Source organism: Leopardus geoffroyi, chromosome C2 (genome assembly GCF_018350155.1).
Source record: "Leopardus geoffroyi isolate Oge1 chromosome C2, O.geoffroyi_Oge1_pat1.0, whole genome shotgun sequence".
Classification (NCBI taxonomy): Eukaryota; Metazoa; Chordata; class Mammalia; order Carnivora; family Felidae; genus Leopardus; species Leopardus geoffroyi.
This window is the reverse complement of record NC_059333.1, coordinates 142,157,612-142,174,988: the sequence shown is the minus strand read 5'-3', so window position 1 is coordinate 142,174,988 and position 17,377 is coordinate 142,157,612. Positions and strand designations below refer to the sequence as shown.

Here is a 17,377-nt window from a genome sequence, read left to right as displayed (position 1 = left end):
GTCATAAAGATTGCCTTGCTTTTCTAAACTCTTTTTATTCCAATTTGCAAAACAGATGAGATTTCACTACATGGAAGGATGTCCTAAGGAAGAGCAACGAAAAATGTCAAGGACATCCTAAATGACATCTCCCAGTACTCTCTTTATAAGGACTCACAGGAGACATTCATCTCCAACATCAGTGTCTGGAAAATATGTGATTCTTCTGAATAATGAGGACATTCTCATCTTGTAGACACCGAGAATCCTGCCACGGACTTCATCCCTGTTTTGCTCCACCAAGAACCATATGCGACCCTCGTCTAACCTCATCTGACTCCAAAGGTCATTCTCCTCTTTTCCCTTAAGTCAATTAGCCTAACCATTTTGTTTTTAGTGCTATGGTTGTTGTTTTTTTAATTAAGATATAATTCACATGCCATAGAGCTCACACTTTTAAAAGTGTGAAATTCAGTGGTTTTTAATATATTCATGAACTTGTAAGACTATCTCCCTCAAAAGAAACTCATTAGCAGTCACCTCCCATTCCCCACTATCTCCAGCCTCTGGCAACTATTAATATACTTCTCATGTCTGTAAATTTGCCTATTCTGAACAGTGGATATAGGTGAATTCATACAGTATGTAGCCTCATGTGCCTGGCTTCTCTCACTCAGCATGACGTCTTCCAGGGTCATCTATATTGTACCATGTATCAGTACCTCATTCCGTCTTATGGTGGAGTATTCCACTGCATGGGTTATACTACCCTCCATTGGTCTCTTCATTAATGAATGGACATTTTGATTGTTTCTCCTTTTGGGCTGTTATGAATAACGCTGCTATGAACATTCCTGTCAAGTTTTTGTGTGGACACATGTTTTCCTTTCTCCTGGGTACACATATGAGTAGAACTGATGGGCTATATATAGTAAGCTCTATGCTTAATTTCGTGAGGAAGTGCCAAACTCTTTTCCCAAGTAGCGTCACCATTTTGCCATCATTTTATACTCCCACCAGCAGTGTGGAAGGGTTCAAATTTCTGTTTATCTGTGCCAACATCTGTTATCGTCCTTCTGATGTGGGTGTGAAGTGATAGGCCATCGTGGTTGTGATTTGTATTTTCCCCACGACTAAAGATGCTGAGCGTCATTTCACGTGCTTACTGACCATCTCTGTATCTTTTTTGGTAAAATGTCTTTTCAAATCCATTGTCCACTTTTTTTTTTTTTTTAATTTTTTTTTTCAACGTTTATTTATTTTGGGGACAGAGAGAGGCAGAGCATGAACGGGGGAGGGGCAGAGAGAGAGGGAGACACAGAATCGGAAACAGGCTCCAGGCTCTGAGCCATCAGCCCAGAGCCCGACACGGGGCTCGAACTCACGGACCGCGAGATCGTGACCTGGCTGAAGTCGGACGCTTAACCGACTGCGCCACCCAGGCGCCCCCATTGTCCACTTTTTAATTGGGTCGTCTTATTATAGAGTTGTGATCTTTTTTTTTTTTTCCAGTTTATTTATTTAGAGAGAGCAAACGTGAGTGGGGAGGGGCAGAGACAGGGAGAGAGAGAGAGGATCCCAAGGAAGCTCAGTGCTGTCAGTGCAGAGCCCAATGGGGAGCTGGATCTCAGCAAGCGTGAGATCATGACCTGAGCAGAAACCGAGTCGGATGCTTAGGACGCTTCACCGACTGAGCCACCCAGATGCCTCAGTCGTAATCTTTTTTAACACTCCCCTGCATTCTTCAAAGATGGCACTGAGAGAAATCTCCATAAAAAGGGATGGAGTTTGTTCATACTTATCTACTTACAGAAAAGCCACTTCCATTAGTTTTGATAGGTTTAAAGTCATATTCTTTATCCTAACTTAGCTCTAACACACCACCCCACCAAACCTATGTCTTTATGTCTACACTTCAGAAGCTGAATTAATTGTTCAACTGCCAATAGGTATTAGGAAAGGATGTGTCATTTTTACAGCTTTCTTGTCTGCTGTCGGTATATATTAAACACTTTTTAAAAAGTAATAAAAGGACAAGGAAATTAAGATAGGCTTTCTGTAAATCTAAACCTGTTTCTTTGCACGTGAATGATCTCACAGAGAAATTACTCTGATGGTTGTTAAACAAAAAAAAAAAGCATGTTGCCTATGCTATCAGTCAAACCTTTGTGTCAGCTTTCCTAAAGCAGTCTCAATTTGATCACCTACTCAAATTCCCCTTTGCCTTTAAAATGAATCCACATGAAAAGACACCTTATTTTGATTTTTTCAAATTATGGGAAAAAAGGACAGTCAGTTAATTATTGAACTAGTCGCTACCCAGGCTCATAAATCACCTTTACTCATCCTACATACCTGAGTGGGATTTACTGACACTTCTGATAATTTAACATTTAAAAATAACAATACTCATCTTTTTAAAAAGCCCTTTATTAGCTGATGGCTGAAATAGCTTTCCCAAACACAACAAGCCGTAAAAGGATCCCTGGGCTATTACTGTGCAGTTCAGGGCACCAAAGGGAAAAAGCTCTTTAGGTGAGTTGATGGGATTACAGGTATTACATAACCATCCTTGGAGAACTCAGAGTAAATCAGGGATAATATCCCATCTCTGGCGCTCCTTACACATTCAAAGCTGCAAGTGAAAAAGGTCCCAAATGAAATGAAAAGCCTCCCTGGTATGCCTTTCAAGACCCAAGAGTAACCACTGCACTCACCTCTATCACGGACATTAGTTTTGCTCATTTAAAAAAGAATTTTTTTAATGTTTGTGTATTTTCAGAGTGGGGGGGGGAGGTGCAGAAATACGGGCACTGAGGATCCGAAGCTGGCTCTGAGCTGACAGCACAGAACCCCATGTGGGGCTTGAACTCACGAACCCGTGAGATCATTACCTGAGCCGAGGCTTAACCGACTGAACCACCAGGGCGCCCCCTTTTTAATATTTATACAAACGAAATTGTAAAGAATGTTCTCTTTTATTCTGAGTCTTTTTAAGTCAACATTATGTTTATGAGATTCATCTACGCTGTCCACATTTACCAGTAGTTAGCTCCTTTTTTTATTAACAGCTAGGCGTATCCATTATTTGAATATGTCGCAATTTATTTCCACATTCTACTGCTGATGGATATGTGGCTTGTTTCCAGCTTTGGGCTATTATGGGTAAGCTGCTGTGGACATTCTCGTATATATCTTTCGGTGGGTCTGTGCGCTCATTTCTTTTGAAGATGTTCCCAGGACTAGCATCACTGAGTCACCCAGATATGTTTCGCTTTAGGAGACACTGCCAAACTCTGGCTCGATTTATACTCTCACCAGCCACATCTGAGAGTTCCACTTGCTTCACATCTCGCCAACACTTGGTGTTGTCAGTCCTTTTCATGTCAGACCTTCTGGAAGAGTAAAGCACCACGTTTCGATTTCCTGGATGTACCTCTACCATTCGGGAACACAGAGCCATGAAAAAGGCTATTTGCACAAACAAAATGGGTCTGCATTCTGTAGACCTGGATCCCGTCATCATCCTGGGGAATGTGGGGAAAGCCATCTCCAAGAGTTTGCTCAGCCCCAGGAGGCAGGAGGAAGTCCTGATGTCTCTCTTCCAGAAACAACTCACTGGGCCATATCCACTGCGGGGGGGGGGGGGGGGGGGCGGGGGGAGATGGCGGCGGGGAGTACATTCTGGGCCTGCATATTTTCAGATTTCTGAGAGCTCAAAGTCCAAGGGCGCCTCAGCCAAGTTTCCATTCGGTTTAAAACTGCTCAAGCGCTTTGTTCTGTCACTTGCAGGACACAAACTGGGATTCCTTCACTCATTATATTTTGCACTGGATTCTCTTCCTGTCCTCATTAAATCCCCTGAGTCGACAGAGTTTACTAGAAGCAACTTTTATCTTTCCCTTTGGAAGAGCTGTATCATATGACTGGCTCCTAAGTGGGTCCATTTTGAAAGGCCAGTGGAAATCCTTAGTGCTATTTTAAAACAGATTTAAACAACGTTGCTGAACCAAAACACTGTTTCATAAGCCTGACCAAGTAATGTCATAAAACACCCCAACCCCCAAAACAAGCAAAGAAAAATGGAGGACTTGTATTCTCCTGCATCAAAACAGAACATTTCTGTCCTAAAAGTATTTTGCAAATCAAACAGAAATTTTTAAAGGCCACGTAGGTATTTTTATGTTGGTGAAATCAAGTCCCGGAACAGTCAAGTGTGAATTCGGGACACAAACATTCTTTCTCATGACGAAATAGGGTGTTGACTCTCCTTGGTCCCAGTACTAAAAAGATGCCTGTCTCCATTAATCTAGTTCATCGGATAATTGCTCAACTCTTTGTTTTCCAGCTTTAAAGGGAGACGGATGAGAGAAATAACCTAACGGTGAGAGTTAATATTTTTCGATGGCAGAGGGAGAAGAAACCGGTTTAAGCGCTCAATCCCACTCGAGGAAGAGCAAATTCAGACTGTACTCTATGCACGGATTTATTGAGCAATTTAGGTAGCCACCCTCCAGAGAATTGCTGTCACTGGGAGAAGGTACTTAAAGGGCCATGTTCATCGCCCCGGAACACAGGGACTGCAGGGAAATTTCGGGTTACTATTTTCAACGGAGACATTTGTTTCCAAACAAAGGGCTCTCTGCCAGCTATTTTAGAAGCACTTGCATATTTATTCAGTCAACTCTGTGCTGGGGATTGTCTTTGGGCACTGAGGTTTTATCAATGTCTATTTAAAGCAGAATGAAACACAGCTCAAGATGGAAACATAGAATATTTCCAGCCTAGAATGTGAGATGCTTCCTTTTCTTACAGCGCTGGTATCTGGTTTCTCCCTCGCTCCCTCTCTGCAGTTGCCACCTGTCTCACAATCTTTGGCATGTCCTCGTTTAATTCCTGTTTTGTTTTTAGTGGCACATAAAATAATAGTGCGCTTTAACAAATTATAGATTTGTTGAAATATGATGTGTGTGTACAGCTTTGAGAGACAGCAGATTTTCCCTGTTAGGACGTAGTGACAAGCTCCATCTGGCTACGTCCACCACGGAACTAGACAAGGGTGAGGCTTCCTTTTATGCAAGGGATAATATGCTAGAATTTGTATGGTGCAAGTTAAGGAAGGACACAAAAGGGAAAATGTAAAAATGGGCTCGTTATGTCAGTGGGGCTGAATTCAAATCCCTAATTCTTAGAAAGATCAGATGAAAGTTCCTGACTCAGAATCTCTACTCTTCAATTTCTCTTTACCTCCAGTTCATTCCAGAAGTATCTACTAAGTACAAGGCACTGGGCTCTTGGTTGCAGACTCAGATAGGAAAGACACTCTGTACCTGCCCTCAAGATGCTTATAGCCAGTGCAGAGAACACTTGTGTATGTTCTCTCTCTCAATCTCTCTCTCTCTCTCTCTCTCTCTCACACATACACACACACACACACACACACCCCTACCTACTTCCTGGACTCAAAAACGAGTCTGACTTTTGAAGTCACCCAACAGAGGGGTCACTAACATGTCACACTGTAGAGAGGTAAGACTGACCCACACCTGCTTCCTGTTGTTAGAGAAACATGCACGCGTATTTGGGAGTACGGTGGCTTGAAAGATGAGCAACAGCGAAAGCCGGGGACGGCCATCACAGGCAGAGAGGGCAGCAGGCACACCCTGAGGCTCCATCTCACGAAAGGCATGCCGAGTAGTCAGTGGTGACTACTGTGGGGCGGGGGGGAGTTTGGAGAAGCATAACAGGAGGTCAGTGTCCTGGGCAGGCTGGGGCAGGCTGAGCCAGCTGGGCAGGGCCCTGCCCACACTGATAAACTTGGAATGGATTCTGTAAGTGATGAAAGGCCACGAATCCCAGGGTCACCTCTGGCTGAAGTGACACTTTGGTTTGTGGGTGTCAGGCCTGAGCCCCAAGGACAAACATCAACTTTAGGAGTACCTTTTGTCTTGAGTAAACGGACCACTGGGCCAGAAGGAACATTAGCTGTTCTGCATAGTCACTAAGGACGGTACTGATGATCCAATCTTTGGAGGCCAGAATGGGTCATTATCACAGCAGGACGAAGAGGGACAAGAGCTAACATTTGGCTAAGAAATGCCTTTAGTTCCTACTATATATTAATTCATTTACTCCTCACAATACCCACATGAGGTAGGTACTATTATCATCTCGGTGCTACAGACAAGGAAGCGGAGGCACAGAGATGCTAAATAACCTGTCCAAGATCACAGAGCGGCTGGGATCAGAATCCAGGCTGTCCATCGACTCTGTGTTTTAAGCCACAACAATACCTTGCTGCTCTTCAGAAGGGGGAGTAAACAGTGCAGTCTGAGGTCTCCCCTGTTCCTTGTATTCCCCCTCCAAAGTTCACCTGACCTTTGAAATCCCTCCAGGACAGATCCACCGGCTCATTGGGCCTTTGTTGTATCAGGACAGGACTAAACCCTGAGGATCCAAGAAAAGCAAGACCCAGCGGCCCATCCTTGAGTTGTGCCCAGCTCAGGATGGGGGAAGGGCAGAGGGGACCTCAGCAAGACAAAGGCAGGTCAATGGTCTACTCACCAACAACTGTAGCAATACAGGGGGCTCTGGAAGGGGCTGAGGCTCCCCCAGAATCTGTTCTATTCCTGTCAAGATGCAAGAACACCTGACCAACTAACAGATAAAACCGGAGTTTCTCTAACTTCTGCCCTTCCTGTCCTACCTTTATGATACCTCACATTAGAGGCCACTATACTCTTTCTAAATTGATTTTTTTTTTTTGCCTAAATAAAATTTAGAGAATTTTATATTACGACTATAAAGACGACAGCAGTATTGTTTGACATAAATCGGAACACAGCCGCGCTCGTTCATGAAGCTTTCATGCGGCAATGGGAGAGTCAAAGAGTGGCAACAATCACTGAATCGTCTGCAGAGCTTAAGATATGTAGTGTCTGGTCATTCAGAAAGTTTGCATTCCTCTGAAATAAACAGCACTTCGTCCTAACTAGGTTAGGATGGCTGGTTGCCTGTCTTGTCTCCATTAAAAAGGGGGAGTAGCAAACGTTCAAGAGGTACTAATTAAGGATGGACCGGCATCAAACTGAGGTTTTCCCATTAGTAATAAATAGATGGGGTGACTACTGAAAAGGGAATGACTTTATCACTGTACGATTTGGTATTACCGCGTACTAAGTTTAGTACTCCCCCAAATTAGGTTTCGGAACCTAATTTACCTGCGGCATTTACTCTAGGGAAAATACTGTATTAAACCAGTACACGCGTTAAATTAAATCATACGTAAATGCCCCAAAATGTGATTTGGGAGCACAAGGGGGTGAAGGTACTGAAACGGTGTAGCGTTAAATGCGCACAAGAACTGCATTGTTAGAGAAGCAAAGCGTGGTTGAAAAGATACTAGGAGCTGGGTTTAGGACCCACGGGTTGAAGCCGCCAGTGAGACTGCAGGCAGGTTTCTTCGTGTCTCTGAACGTCAGGACACTGAGGACCTGAGCATTAGTCCCTTCCTGCCTGCCACAGGAGATGAGATGACTCCAAGTCCTGGGAGACTTTGCCGTTGGTAAAGGGCTTTGTGACCATCAACTGTCATATTATCACCCATGTTCTCTGCAGTCCTCCTGCCATATGGCTAACAGCTAAAGCAGTGCTGAGGAACAGGCCAGCGGGTAAGATTTGGCTGCGTGAAGCGAGATGGACTCAGGAAGGGTGGGCCACAGGGTCCCAAATAAACGTCGGGGAGAGATGGCAGGTGCCACAGGGGCAAACAAAGGAGGAAGCAGGGAGTGAAAGAGACTTTGCTTCTCTGGTGATCTGGGGCGAACCGGACACTGCCCGGGAGACCCCGATGGCCTCACCTTGAGCTGATGGATGCAAGGAGGGGCCCAGGCGCCCTTTCTAACACCCCAGTTCGGTTTTCCCCATGGAGTTGGGTTCCACGATACCAGGATCCCATCCCGTTCTCTGATTACACACGTCCCAGCGTCTCCGGGCAAATGAGCCATCTGCCTCCCAGTTTACAGTAGCTGAGGAAGGCGGGTATTTATTTTAGAAACTATGCTTACAAGCTTGATTTTTAATGCTGTGACATAATATTTGGGGCTGTATATCTACACTGTGGCGTCATAAACAATTCAAAACGAGTAGAGCCTCTGCCCTTCACTTTTCTCCCGAAGGAGGAGCAGGGCTGTGTAGTTATTACAGTAAAAAGCAGTAAAAAGCAGTAAAAAGTTACTGCAGTGGCAGCAGCAACCAGGGCCCAGAGCAGAGCCTGGGTGCCGCCAGCAGAAGGACCCCGAGAGAACAGCTATCATTATTCAGGGTCTGCTGTGGGCCAAGCAGGGAGCTAAATGCACCACCCTCATAAGGTCCGATGCACGAAACAATCCAGCAAGGTTGCCCCACGTTGTCGTCAGCCAGCAGTCAGTCAGTTGCACGTAGGACAAAATTATACCTCTTGCCAAAGATGAGGCAGCTCGAGGGTGGGGTCAGATTTGAACCCAGCTCAGGCTACCTTCAAAGCCCTCTGTTCCTTTGCTCTGCTCTGTCCTACGGTGTCATGGAAAGTTCTCCTTTTTCTAAGGTGAGAATGTGCTGAGCGCCCCTTGACCAGGAGACAGGCTGCAGGGAGAAATGTGTTAGTAAAGCTGAAAGAATTTTAATACTTCCTTTGCAGTCGGGAGTGTTAATGGGCTTGAAGTCCCAGAGTGGCACTGACATCACTGGGCTGCCAGTGCCCAAATGGAATTTGTTTTTGTTTTTTTTTTTAAACTCCCAAACAGATGCAGGAAAACCTTAACATTTGGCAAGTGGAAAGGGACAGCACATTTTTACTTTCCAGCTTCCGTGACATTTTTAGATACAAAAATATAAAGTTTCCAGCCTTTCATTTACTTTTGGGGAGCTCTTTGGGGATTTGTGTGTGGCGGGGTGAAAGGAAAGGTGGGGGTTAATGCCACCTCTCTGTTGAGAAGAACAAAAAGATCATGCCGAACCTCGGGAACGCAGTAACAGGCTAGGACGTAACATGGGAACAAATGAAGAAATAAACTAAAATTAGAAAGACGCTAAGTGCCCTGATGATGATTTTTATGTAATTTCCCAAGTACACAAGGCAACCTACAATACGAATTTCCTCGTTACAAAGCCAGTAAAATCCAGCCGTAGAACCAATGAGCACATCGATATAATTTGTGCATCAACAAAAGTGATTTTAACTGAGGTTAAGTGCCTTTAATCCAAAAGGTTTGTTTTAATGTAAGTTTAACAGTAAAGGGGAAATGAAACACAGAACAACAAAAACCTCTCGTGAAAGTATCAAAGTGTCCGTGCAAAGCATATTCATTCTATCCAATCGACCCACGGGGACATTCATGTCCAAAGTATAAATCAGAATTTAGAGACTTCATAAAAAGCTGTTTTTAAGCTCAATATGCCCCAAATGAGAAGGTGTCAATGAGCACTTAGGGACTCCTAAATTCAGAGATTATTCAATCGCTTTATTCTACAAATATACTTAGGCAACTGTCAGAAGAAAAAAATGCTGTGAAATTAACACTAAACCACATTCTCAAACAAAATCAAAGGCATGTTTTGCCCACCACTCAAAAGCACGGCCCACATAAACATCAGTTCAAAGGCAATTTGAAGAGGTTCCTTTATAAATTAATGGCCAGTGATTTTCAGAAAGAAAAGAAACAGAATGGGGGTGACAGCCACAGTAACCTCCATGGTTTTTCTGTTACATACATGGGGCAAAGGCATCCCATCTCTAAGGCCAGAGACCCAGGGAAACCTGGGCAAACGTCAGCGGCATCCAAAGCCCACAACTTCCCCTTTACCATGGCACATGAGTCTTGCTTCTGATCTGCTTTTTATCTTTCATTTTCCTATTGGCCTCCTGACCCCAATGTCTAGCTAATCCTTGGATCCCCCTTTTTGTCAGTGAGCAACCTGACAGCCAAGGACTGGCCAGGTGAGCCCCAAATCCCACCACTTACCCATGTTAGCCTCTGCACCCTTTTGGACTTTTGCCATGCACAGTTACACAAGATGCCCACCATTTGCCATAGCAAATCCACGAGAAGATCTAATGTCCTCCAGGGAGAGAACTGACAAGAGGAAGCTCATTGTAGAAACACTGTTGTCTAAACAGGATTAAAAGCATCGGTTCTCACATCATGCCCAGGCTGTCAGTCAACACTAAAGGCTCTCTTACTCAGGTAGAAAACACAAGCCAAAAGAAGCTGAATAACTTGTTCTGGGCCCGCAGCAGAGAAATGAGTGCCTTAGAGTTCAATAGAGGCATGCCCAGAACTGTTTTGTGCCTGGCAACTTTTCAGGAAGTGAAGCTAGGGAGATGTCAGATTTGGTTGTCTTTTAAAAGAGCCACATTTAGGGGACACCTGGGTGGCTCAGTCAGTCGAACGTCTGATTTCAGCTCAGGTCATGATCTCACGGTTCATGGGTTCTGGCCCTGAGTCGGGCTCTGTGCTGACAGCTCAGAGAATGGGGCCTGCTTTGGATTCTGTGTCTCCACTCTCTTTTTGTCCCTTCCCTGCTTGTGCTCTCTCAAAAATAAATAAATAAACTTAAAAAAATAAAAAAAAATTAAAATAGCCACGTTTCGGGACACGTGGATGGCTCAGTTGGTGGAGCATGTGACTCATGATCTCAGAGTCATGAGTTCAAGCCCCACATTTGGCATAGAGCTTACTTACAATCTAAATAAATAAATAAATAAATAGATAGATAGACAAGCAAACCACATTTAATCACTTCATTAATCTAACTTCATTGACCAAACGATCATGCTAACTTCCAGGGCTACTAAGTGAGGAAGACAGGATGCTTGCCTTGCCTTTTAGGAGGTTATAATCAAGCTAGGGAGCCCATGCTGTGCGAAGAATCACACTATAATAGGTTGGCAGTTCACAGAGGCATGTTCAAAGCTCTATAGAAATATGGGGCAAAACGAATTGTGTAGAATGTGGGGTAGGGCTCAGGGAGTCTTCTCAGAAGAAAAGACATTTCTGCTGGCTCCTAAAACTCCAGTCCAGGGCACAGCCTCTACAGAAACATGGAGCCGTGAGGCTCGCGGGTCCGCGTGGCCCAGGGTGGCTGGCGGCTAGGGTGTCTATTGGTAGGAGAGGAACAACTGTCCCTGGGAGATGAGCTGAGCATGGAGCTCATGGAGCAGCCAGAGTGGCATATGGGACCACCGGGTGAGCCACCTAAAGCAGAAGTAGGCAAAGTATGGCCTTTGGGCCAAACCCAGTTCTCTACTGTTCCTATAAATAAAGTTTTATTGGAACACAACCAATCTTTGTTTATGTACTTTCTGGGGCTCCTACAGAGATCACATGGCCCACAAAGCCAAAAATATTTTCTATTTGACCCTTGCCAGAGAGTTTGCTGACCCCTGGCTTAAGGATTTCAGCTATGCATTTGGATGCCTGTAGCTGGCCAAATGCATATGGCCAGGCTTTCTCTACTCCTACAGTCTCTCAGTGGCATCGTCTTAAATCTTCCCCTTCCCCATCATGGACAATTAGTGGTTTATCTGTATCATAAGCTTGTCGGGACATCTCTTTCACGATCCCACATTTTATGTCTTCATTCATTCTTTTTTATTTCTTATTTTAGGGCCACATACTTTCCTTTGTGGACATCATTTCAAGCCTCCCACCCCACCAGCAGAAGCTCATCACTCAACTTCGAGACATTTTGCTTCCTTTGCCTCCTCCCCAAGTTCTTCATAAATTTTTGTACCACTTCCAGAATGCTGCTGAAAATCGATTTTTTTCACTTGCTGCTACCGCTTTCGAATCTCATGCTTTGACAAATAGCTATTTCTCTGCAGAAAGGCTCCCTTAGCTTTACAAAGCCCTTGGCAAATATAAGGTATACCCACCAGCACTTACAGAACAGAAGAGCGAAGAAATAATCCTGCTTTCCTGATCCCCCACACCCAAGGATTTCTTTTACTAGTAAATCCCCTTATACATTTAAAACCAAATTTGGGCTATAAAAATTAAATCTGCACACGACTTTCTAGGGGGTACATCTCTAATATACAACAAGGAGTGTGATTATTGTTTAATTAACCACTTGGAATAGAGTCGAGTCAAAAAGAGAAGTCAGAGGTTTAAAAGCTGCTTTTTATGGCATGTAGTATATATTACTATTGGGATCCAAATCCCAGCACTGGCCCTTACTAAATGCGTTACTCTAAATTAATTAACCTCTCTGCACCTAAGTTTCTACATCTGCCTAAAAAAAAGGGGAAGAATGGGATTGTAACTCATCTTTCTCATACGGCTATTGTTAGGCTTGAATGGGACAAAGTATTAAAAATGGTTAAGAAGTCCCCGGCGAACAGAAAACACCTTGCCTATGTTAGCTATTACTATAATAGGATTTTCAGGTTTCTTTCTTTCCTTCAACAGCACAAAGAATAAGAACATACCGGGAACAGCACCGTGGGACGGGATAGGCCTTGGTGGGGACATTGTAAATTTTTGCCTCAGGTCTTTCTGATTAGCTACATAGGGATTCTTTCCTCCCACACTCCTGCCCCATGTGGTTTGGGTGGGGTAGACCTCGAGGCCCGGCTCCTGAGATTGGCACATGACAGAGACCTAGCCAATTACAGCGGTCTACCCCTCCATCACCCCCAAGGTGAGACAGTTATACAAGGGCACGTGATCCGAGTTAGGCCAATGAGAACCAGTTCCTGGGCACTCATGAAATGATGGGGACCCGCACCTCTCTGTCAGGTTGGTGGCCATCTTGAGTAGCCATATGTAAAATCTTCCAGAAAACCAAACCAACATGGTAAAAAAAAAACAAAAAAAACAAAAAAAAACAAAAACCATCTATGGGAGACAACGAGGAGCCACGCCCCCAAAACGACCTCGAGCCCTTGCATGCAGTCATGTTACTCCGGACTGTCCAATTACATGTGCCGATTTTTTAAGCTTATGCCAAGTTTGAGCTGAGTTTTCTGTCGCTTGCACCCGAAGAGTTCTGACACATACTAATGAATCGTCATGACCTATGGCAAGAATTGAATGCAAATCTTATGCATCTTGGTACCACAAAGCACGGCCAGAAGAGGAAAGGCTTGAACTGTAGCCTTGGTTCTGTCTTGAGCCAGTTGGGGATTGCTGGGAAAACCGTTTCACCTTTCTGGGTCCCAGTGTGCTTGTATGTCAAATGAGAGAGGTGAGTGAAAATCAATCTCTAAGATCCCTTTTCAGTTCTAACATTCTAGGAGTCTCTATTATTCTTGGGTTCATTTCAGTTGCGAATATCTTGGTATAACCAGTTACCGATTCTCATATTTTCTTGCTTCTTTCTGTTTCAGCTTAAAAAATATTCTATTAGACCCTAAGTCTCTCTATTCCAAGCGTTTATTCCTTCCCCTTCAATTTCCTTCGAAGGAAAATATATTTATTTTTGTATACTTGGGCATAATGATCCCATTTTCTTCTCATTTATATATTTTTAAATCTAATTAAGGTGATAAGTTCCTTGAGGGTTGAAACTAGAGTTTTCCTGTGGGTGTAAACATTATTTTTTTTTTAATTGGCAACCAAGCTGCCAGTTTTTACAGAGCAGCAGGATATGGGTTTTAAGTAATGTAAGCAGGAAATGGGTCTCCAGCCCACACAAAATAAATGCAAAAGTACTGATTTACCCTGAGTCCACATCTGGCTTACTCATTTATAATTTCAGCCTAGACTAAAATTCTCCCACAGAACTGCAGCGTGACTGACATCCATGTCTACAGAATGTGAGACCAAAAACGGAGTGTCAGGGGATCATTCTGTGAGTCTCACTTACACATATAAAAAAATCTGGCTATTTCAGGGCAACGTTGTGCCCTTCAGTGGTGGGGTCTGGGGCCCGAGCTCAGTTAGTATTAGCTCCATTATCTCCATATTCATTGATTTTGAGTAATTCGATAGCTCTAAAGTGTGGAGGGAGCAAAGAGAACTGGCTGAAATGTGGTCAACTGACCCATCATCCACAGACAGAAGTTTCCAGGGGAAAAAGACCTTCCCAGGAGATATGGGAGGACGCTACCCTATCTGATGACCCAGTCCATTCGTGCTCATCAGGACCCTAAACTATGACTAAGACACCAACCTCAACTGCCTTAACGGCACCTCTTGGCAAATATAACAAAACTTGCTGGAGGCAGTTGGTTTAGCGATTCAGTCCAGCTCTTCAGGGCCCAGTTTCTGTCTGTCTTTCCACTCTTCTATCTACAGTGCCTTCTTTGTCCTCGAGTTGGAGGATAGCTACGAGGGGCACTTGCGGCCACCTGCTTCCTTGTCCACATACGTCGGAAAGGAGGGCACTTCTGTCCTAATATTTTAAGCTTGAGTCTTTTGTCCTGTTTGGGTAATTTTATTTTGGTAACATTTCAAGTTTGCTCCAAAGTTGCAAGAACAGTACAAAGACCTCCTGTATGCCCTTCATCTAGATTCACAATTCTTCATAAGTGATAATATAGAACAGTATATTACAGTGCTATAATCTATAATCCGTATTCAAATTTCACTCACTGTCCCAATAATGTCCTTTAGAACTATTTCCCTCTGACCAAGAATCCGATCTGGATTATGCATTGCATGTAGCTGGCATGTCTCTTTTAATCTGGAGCAGTTTTTCAGTCTGTCTTTGCCTTTCATAATATAATGTTGGCATTTTTGAAGGCACTAGTTTGTTTTTTTTTAATTGTGTTGCTTTCTTATTACTGAGTTTTCAGAGGTTTGTATATTTTGTTTTATTTTTTTAATATTTTAAAAAATACTTATTTTTGAGACAGAGACAAGAGCGTGAGCGGGGGAGGGTCAGAGAGAGGGAGACACAGAATCCGAAGCAGGCTCCAGGCTCCGAGCTGTCAGCACAGAGCCCGACGTGGGGCTCGAACATGCGAACCTCGAGATCATGACCCGAGCTGAAGTCAGCCGCTTAACTGACTGAGCCACCCAGACACCCCAAGAGGTCTGTATATTTTAGATACAAGTCCTCAATCAGATGTGCAATTTGTAAGTAATTTCTTCTGGTACGTGACTTGTCTTTCCATTAATTCCATAGTATCTGTTGGAGAGCTGACATCTTTTTTATTTTGATAAAGTCTAATTTATCTTTTTATTTCTTGTGGAGGCTGAGCATGAGTTTTGAATTCATTCTCGTTGGACTGGCCTACATCACAGCTTCCCACCATGAACCAGTGACATGGAATATGATGGGTGGCTGGGACACAGAATAGGATGCTTGGCTTGAGTCAACGGAATTGTTCCCCGTCCTGCTGTTTTTCCTCAAGTACGGAAACCCAAGAAACGGAAAAGCATGCTAAACCCTAGGCACATTTAGGAGAGGTGAAGGGACAGAATGGCTACTGGGCAGCCAAGCAACATTCCCTAGAAGCAGTTCCAGGCAAAAAGCCAGTCGGCCAGCTGAGCAGCGCTGCTTGGCCCTGGGGGCTTTCCGTCCTCAGTCTCCCCACCACCCAATGGCCACATTTCCCAGTTCCAAAGTCCGAGAGCCCTGGACCTATAACATAAGCCTTCGAACCAGGCTGCAAGATCATGGCTGAGGTTCCTGGCTTTTTGTCCCAGTGCTTCACTCACACTTCGCCTTCACCAAATCCCCGAGGAACAAGATGAATAAAGTAACAGCCATCACATTCAGTGCTTCACCTTCTACACAACCCTGCGCCGTCCTTAGGCCTGCCGGAGCCAAGCCATTTGCCTGTTGTTGCTTCCTTGTTCCCTTCACGTGAAAGCACCAAAGAGAGAAACGTAAGGATGAAAATGTTGGCAATGTATATATACGCTGTCTGTATTAAGTGACGTACATTTCAAGTCTCCATTATCAGATGTTTTTGGACCACTCGTTTTTAATTCATTAAAATGTTCTCTTTCGCGTTAAAAAAAAAAAAAAAAAAAACCCGCAGAATTCTTTGGCGGAGGGGGGTGGCTGGGACAAAAAAAAAAAGCTAAATCGAATTTGGAAACATGCCAACGCACCAAGTTTCTAAATATTTCTTCCACAACAAAAGGTTTACACTCCCTTCCCTCTGAGAAAGGGTTAATTATTACTACTGTTAATATTCATGCCTCTTGTCTCCTTTTGTTCTCAGGGACATGGGCACAACTCTGTTCCCACGGTCAGGACGGGGAAATGGCGTCTCTAAGTGGCGATGCGATGTGCTAGCTATTGGTGGCTCTACAACACACAGTGAGTTGGGACCGCTCTGAAACACACATCTGCCATCCGCAGCACACAGCTCCAGCCTTGTCCCCAGCTGCCACTCAGGCTTGATCTGAAAATCCCCACGGTTATTCTGTTTTCAGCTCACCTCTGTTTACACCTAGCCTTGGCAATCTATCCTTGGTGTCATATGGGAATGCCGCATGCTATGCCCTCCACAACTTGATTCTGGAAGCTGAGCAAGTCCTCTATATAGGTAAGCCAAAGAAGGAAAAAGAAAAGTTTTTGAGACTCCACTTACATTCTTTGGACATTCCCACTTCAAAGCACTTCTGGAGTCGGCAGTACTGGCATCGATTCCTGGTGACTTTATTAATAACACAGTTCTTATCTCGGTGACAAGTGTAAATCATGTTCTTCTGAATACTTCTGCGGAAAAACCCCTGCAAGCGAGGGAGAAGATGAGTAAGAAAAAGAACTGGTAAGTTTCGTGAGAGATCAAAGCCAGCCTTATCAATGCATTGATTGCTTGGTCTGAGTAACGAAGGGAGGGCAGCAGAAAAGTTAACTTATTTAAGCCTTCAAATCCCTGTGACATATTAATAGCTCCCCCTTTGTTTCAAATCAGAAAGCCCCTTTTTAATCAAAACTAGACATGACGGTTAGTGTCTTGCTAAAGGGAAATTAGTACCAACTTGAGTCACTTGAAAAACAAAACGCACGACCTGGGTTCCCTCCAGACAGGCTTAATTCATAAGCGGCCCCCTTGCTGGCCAGAATGATTTCAGGCGAGCCTACCATCAAGAAACACAATATACGAGGCATCACATTTGCAAAAGAAATAAGATTCATGGAAGAATTTGGTCTTTCCAAAAAAAAGTCTCTTCCAATTTTTTCCCCACATATTTAGCTCATTACAATATTTCAAATATGATGTAATTTACACAGTGTTTAGACAAATATGATCCAAGACTGGAAACAAGGCGTAAAAATGACCACCCATTTAATGGCACAGGAGAGCTGTGCTGTCCAACATGGTAGCCACTAATCACAGGTAGCTATTTAAATCAAAACTAATAAAAATGAAATAAAATTTAAAATTCGATTCCTCAGTTGCAGGAGCCACATTTCAAACGCTCAATAGCTACATACAGCTAGTGGACAGCAC

The 17,377-nt window shown here is 43.9% G+C and overlaps 1 protein-coding gene across 13 annotated transcripts in view; it reads right to left on the bottom strand.

Moving 5' to 3' along the window:
* The window catches only part of RARB (retinoic acid receptor beta), an 876,710-nt gene that overhangs the window by 86,940 nt on the left and 772,393 nt on the right, over positions 1 to 17,377 (bottom strand). For all 13 annotated transcript variants that reach the window (XR_006700944.1, XM_045436330.1, XM_045436327.1 and 10 more), the window contains one exon: positions 16,511 to 16,652. Coding sequence is in view for 12 of the 13 variants with exons in the window: in XM_045436330.1 (XP_045292286.1) it covers positions 16,511 to 16,652 (142 nt within the window). In the remaining variant the exon portion in view is untranslated. The remainder of the gene's footprint in view (positions 1 to 16,510; positions 16,653 to 17,377) is intronic.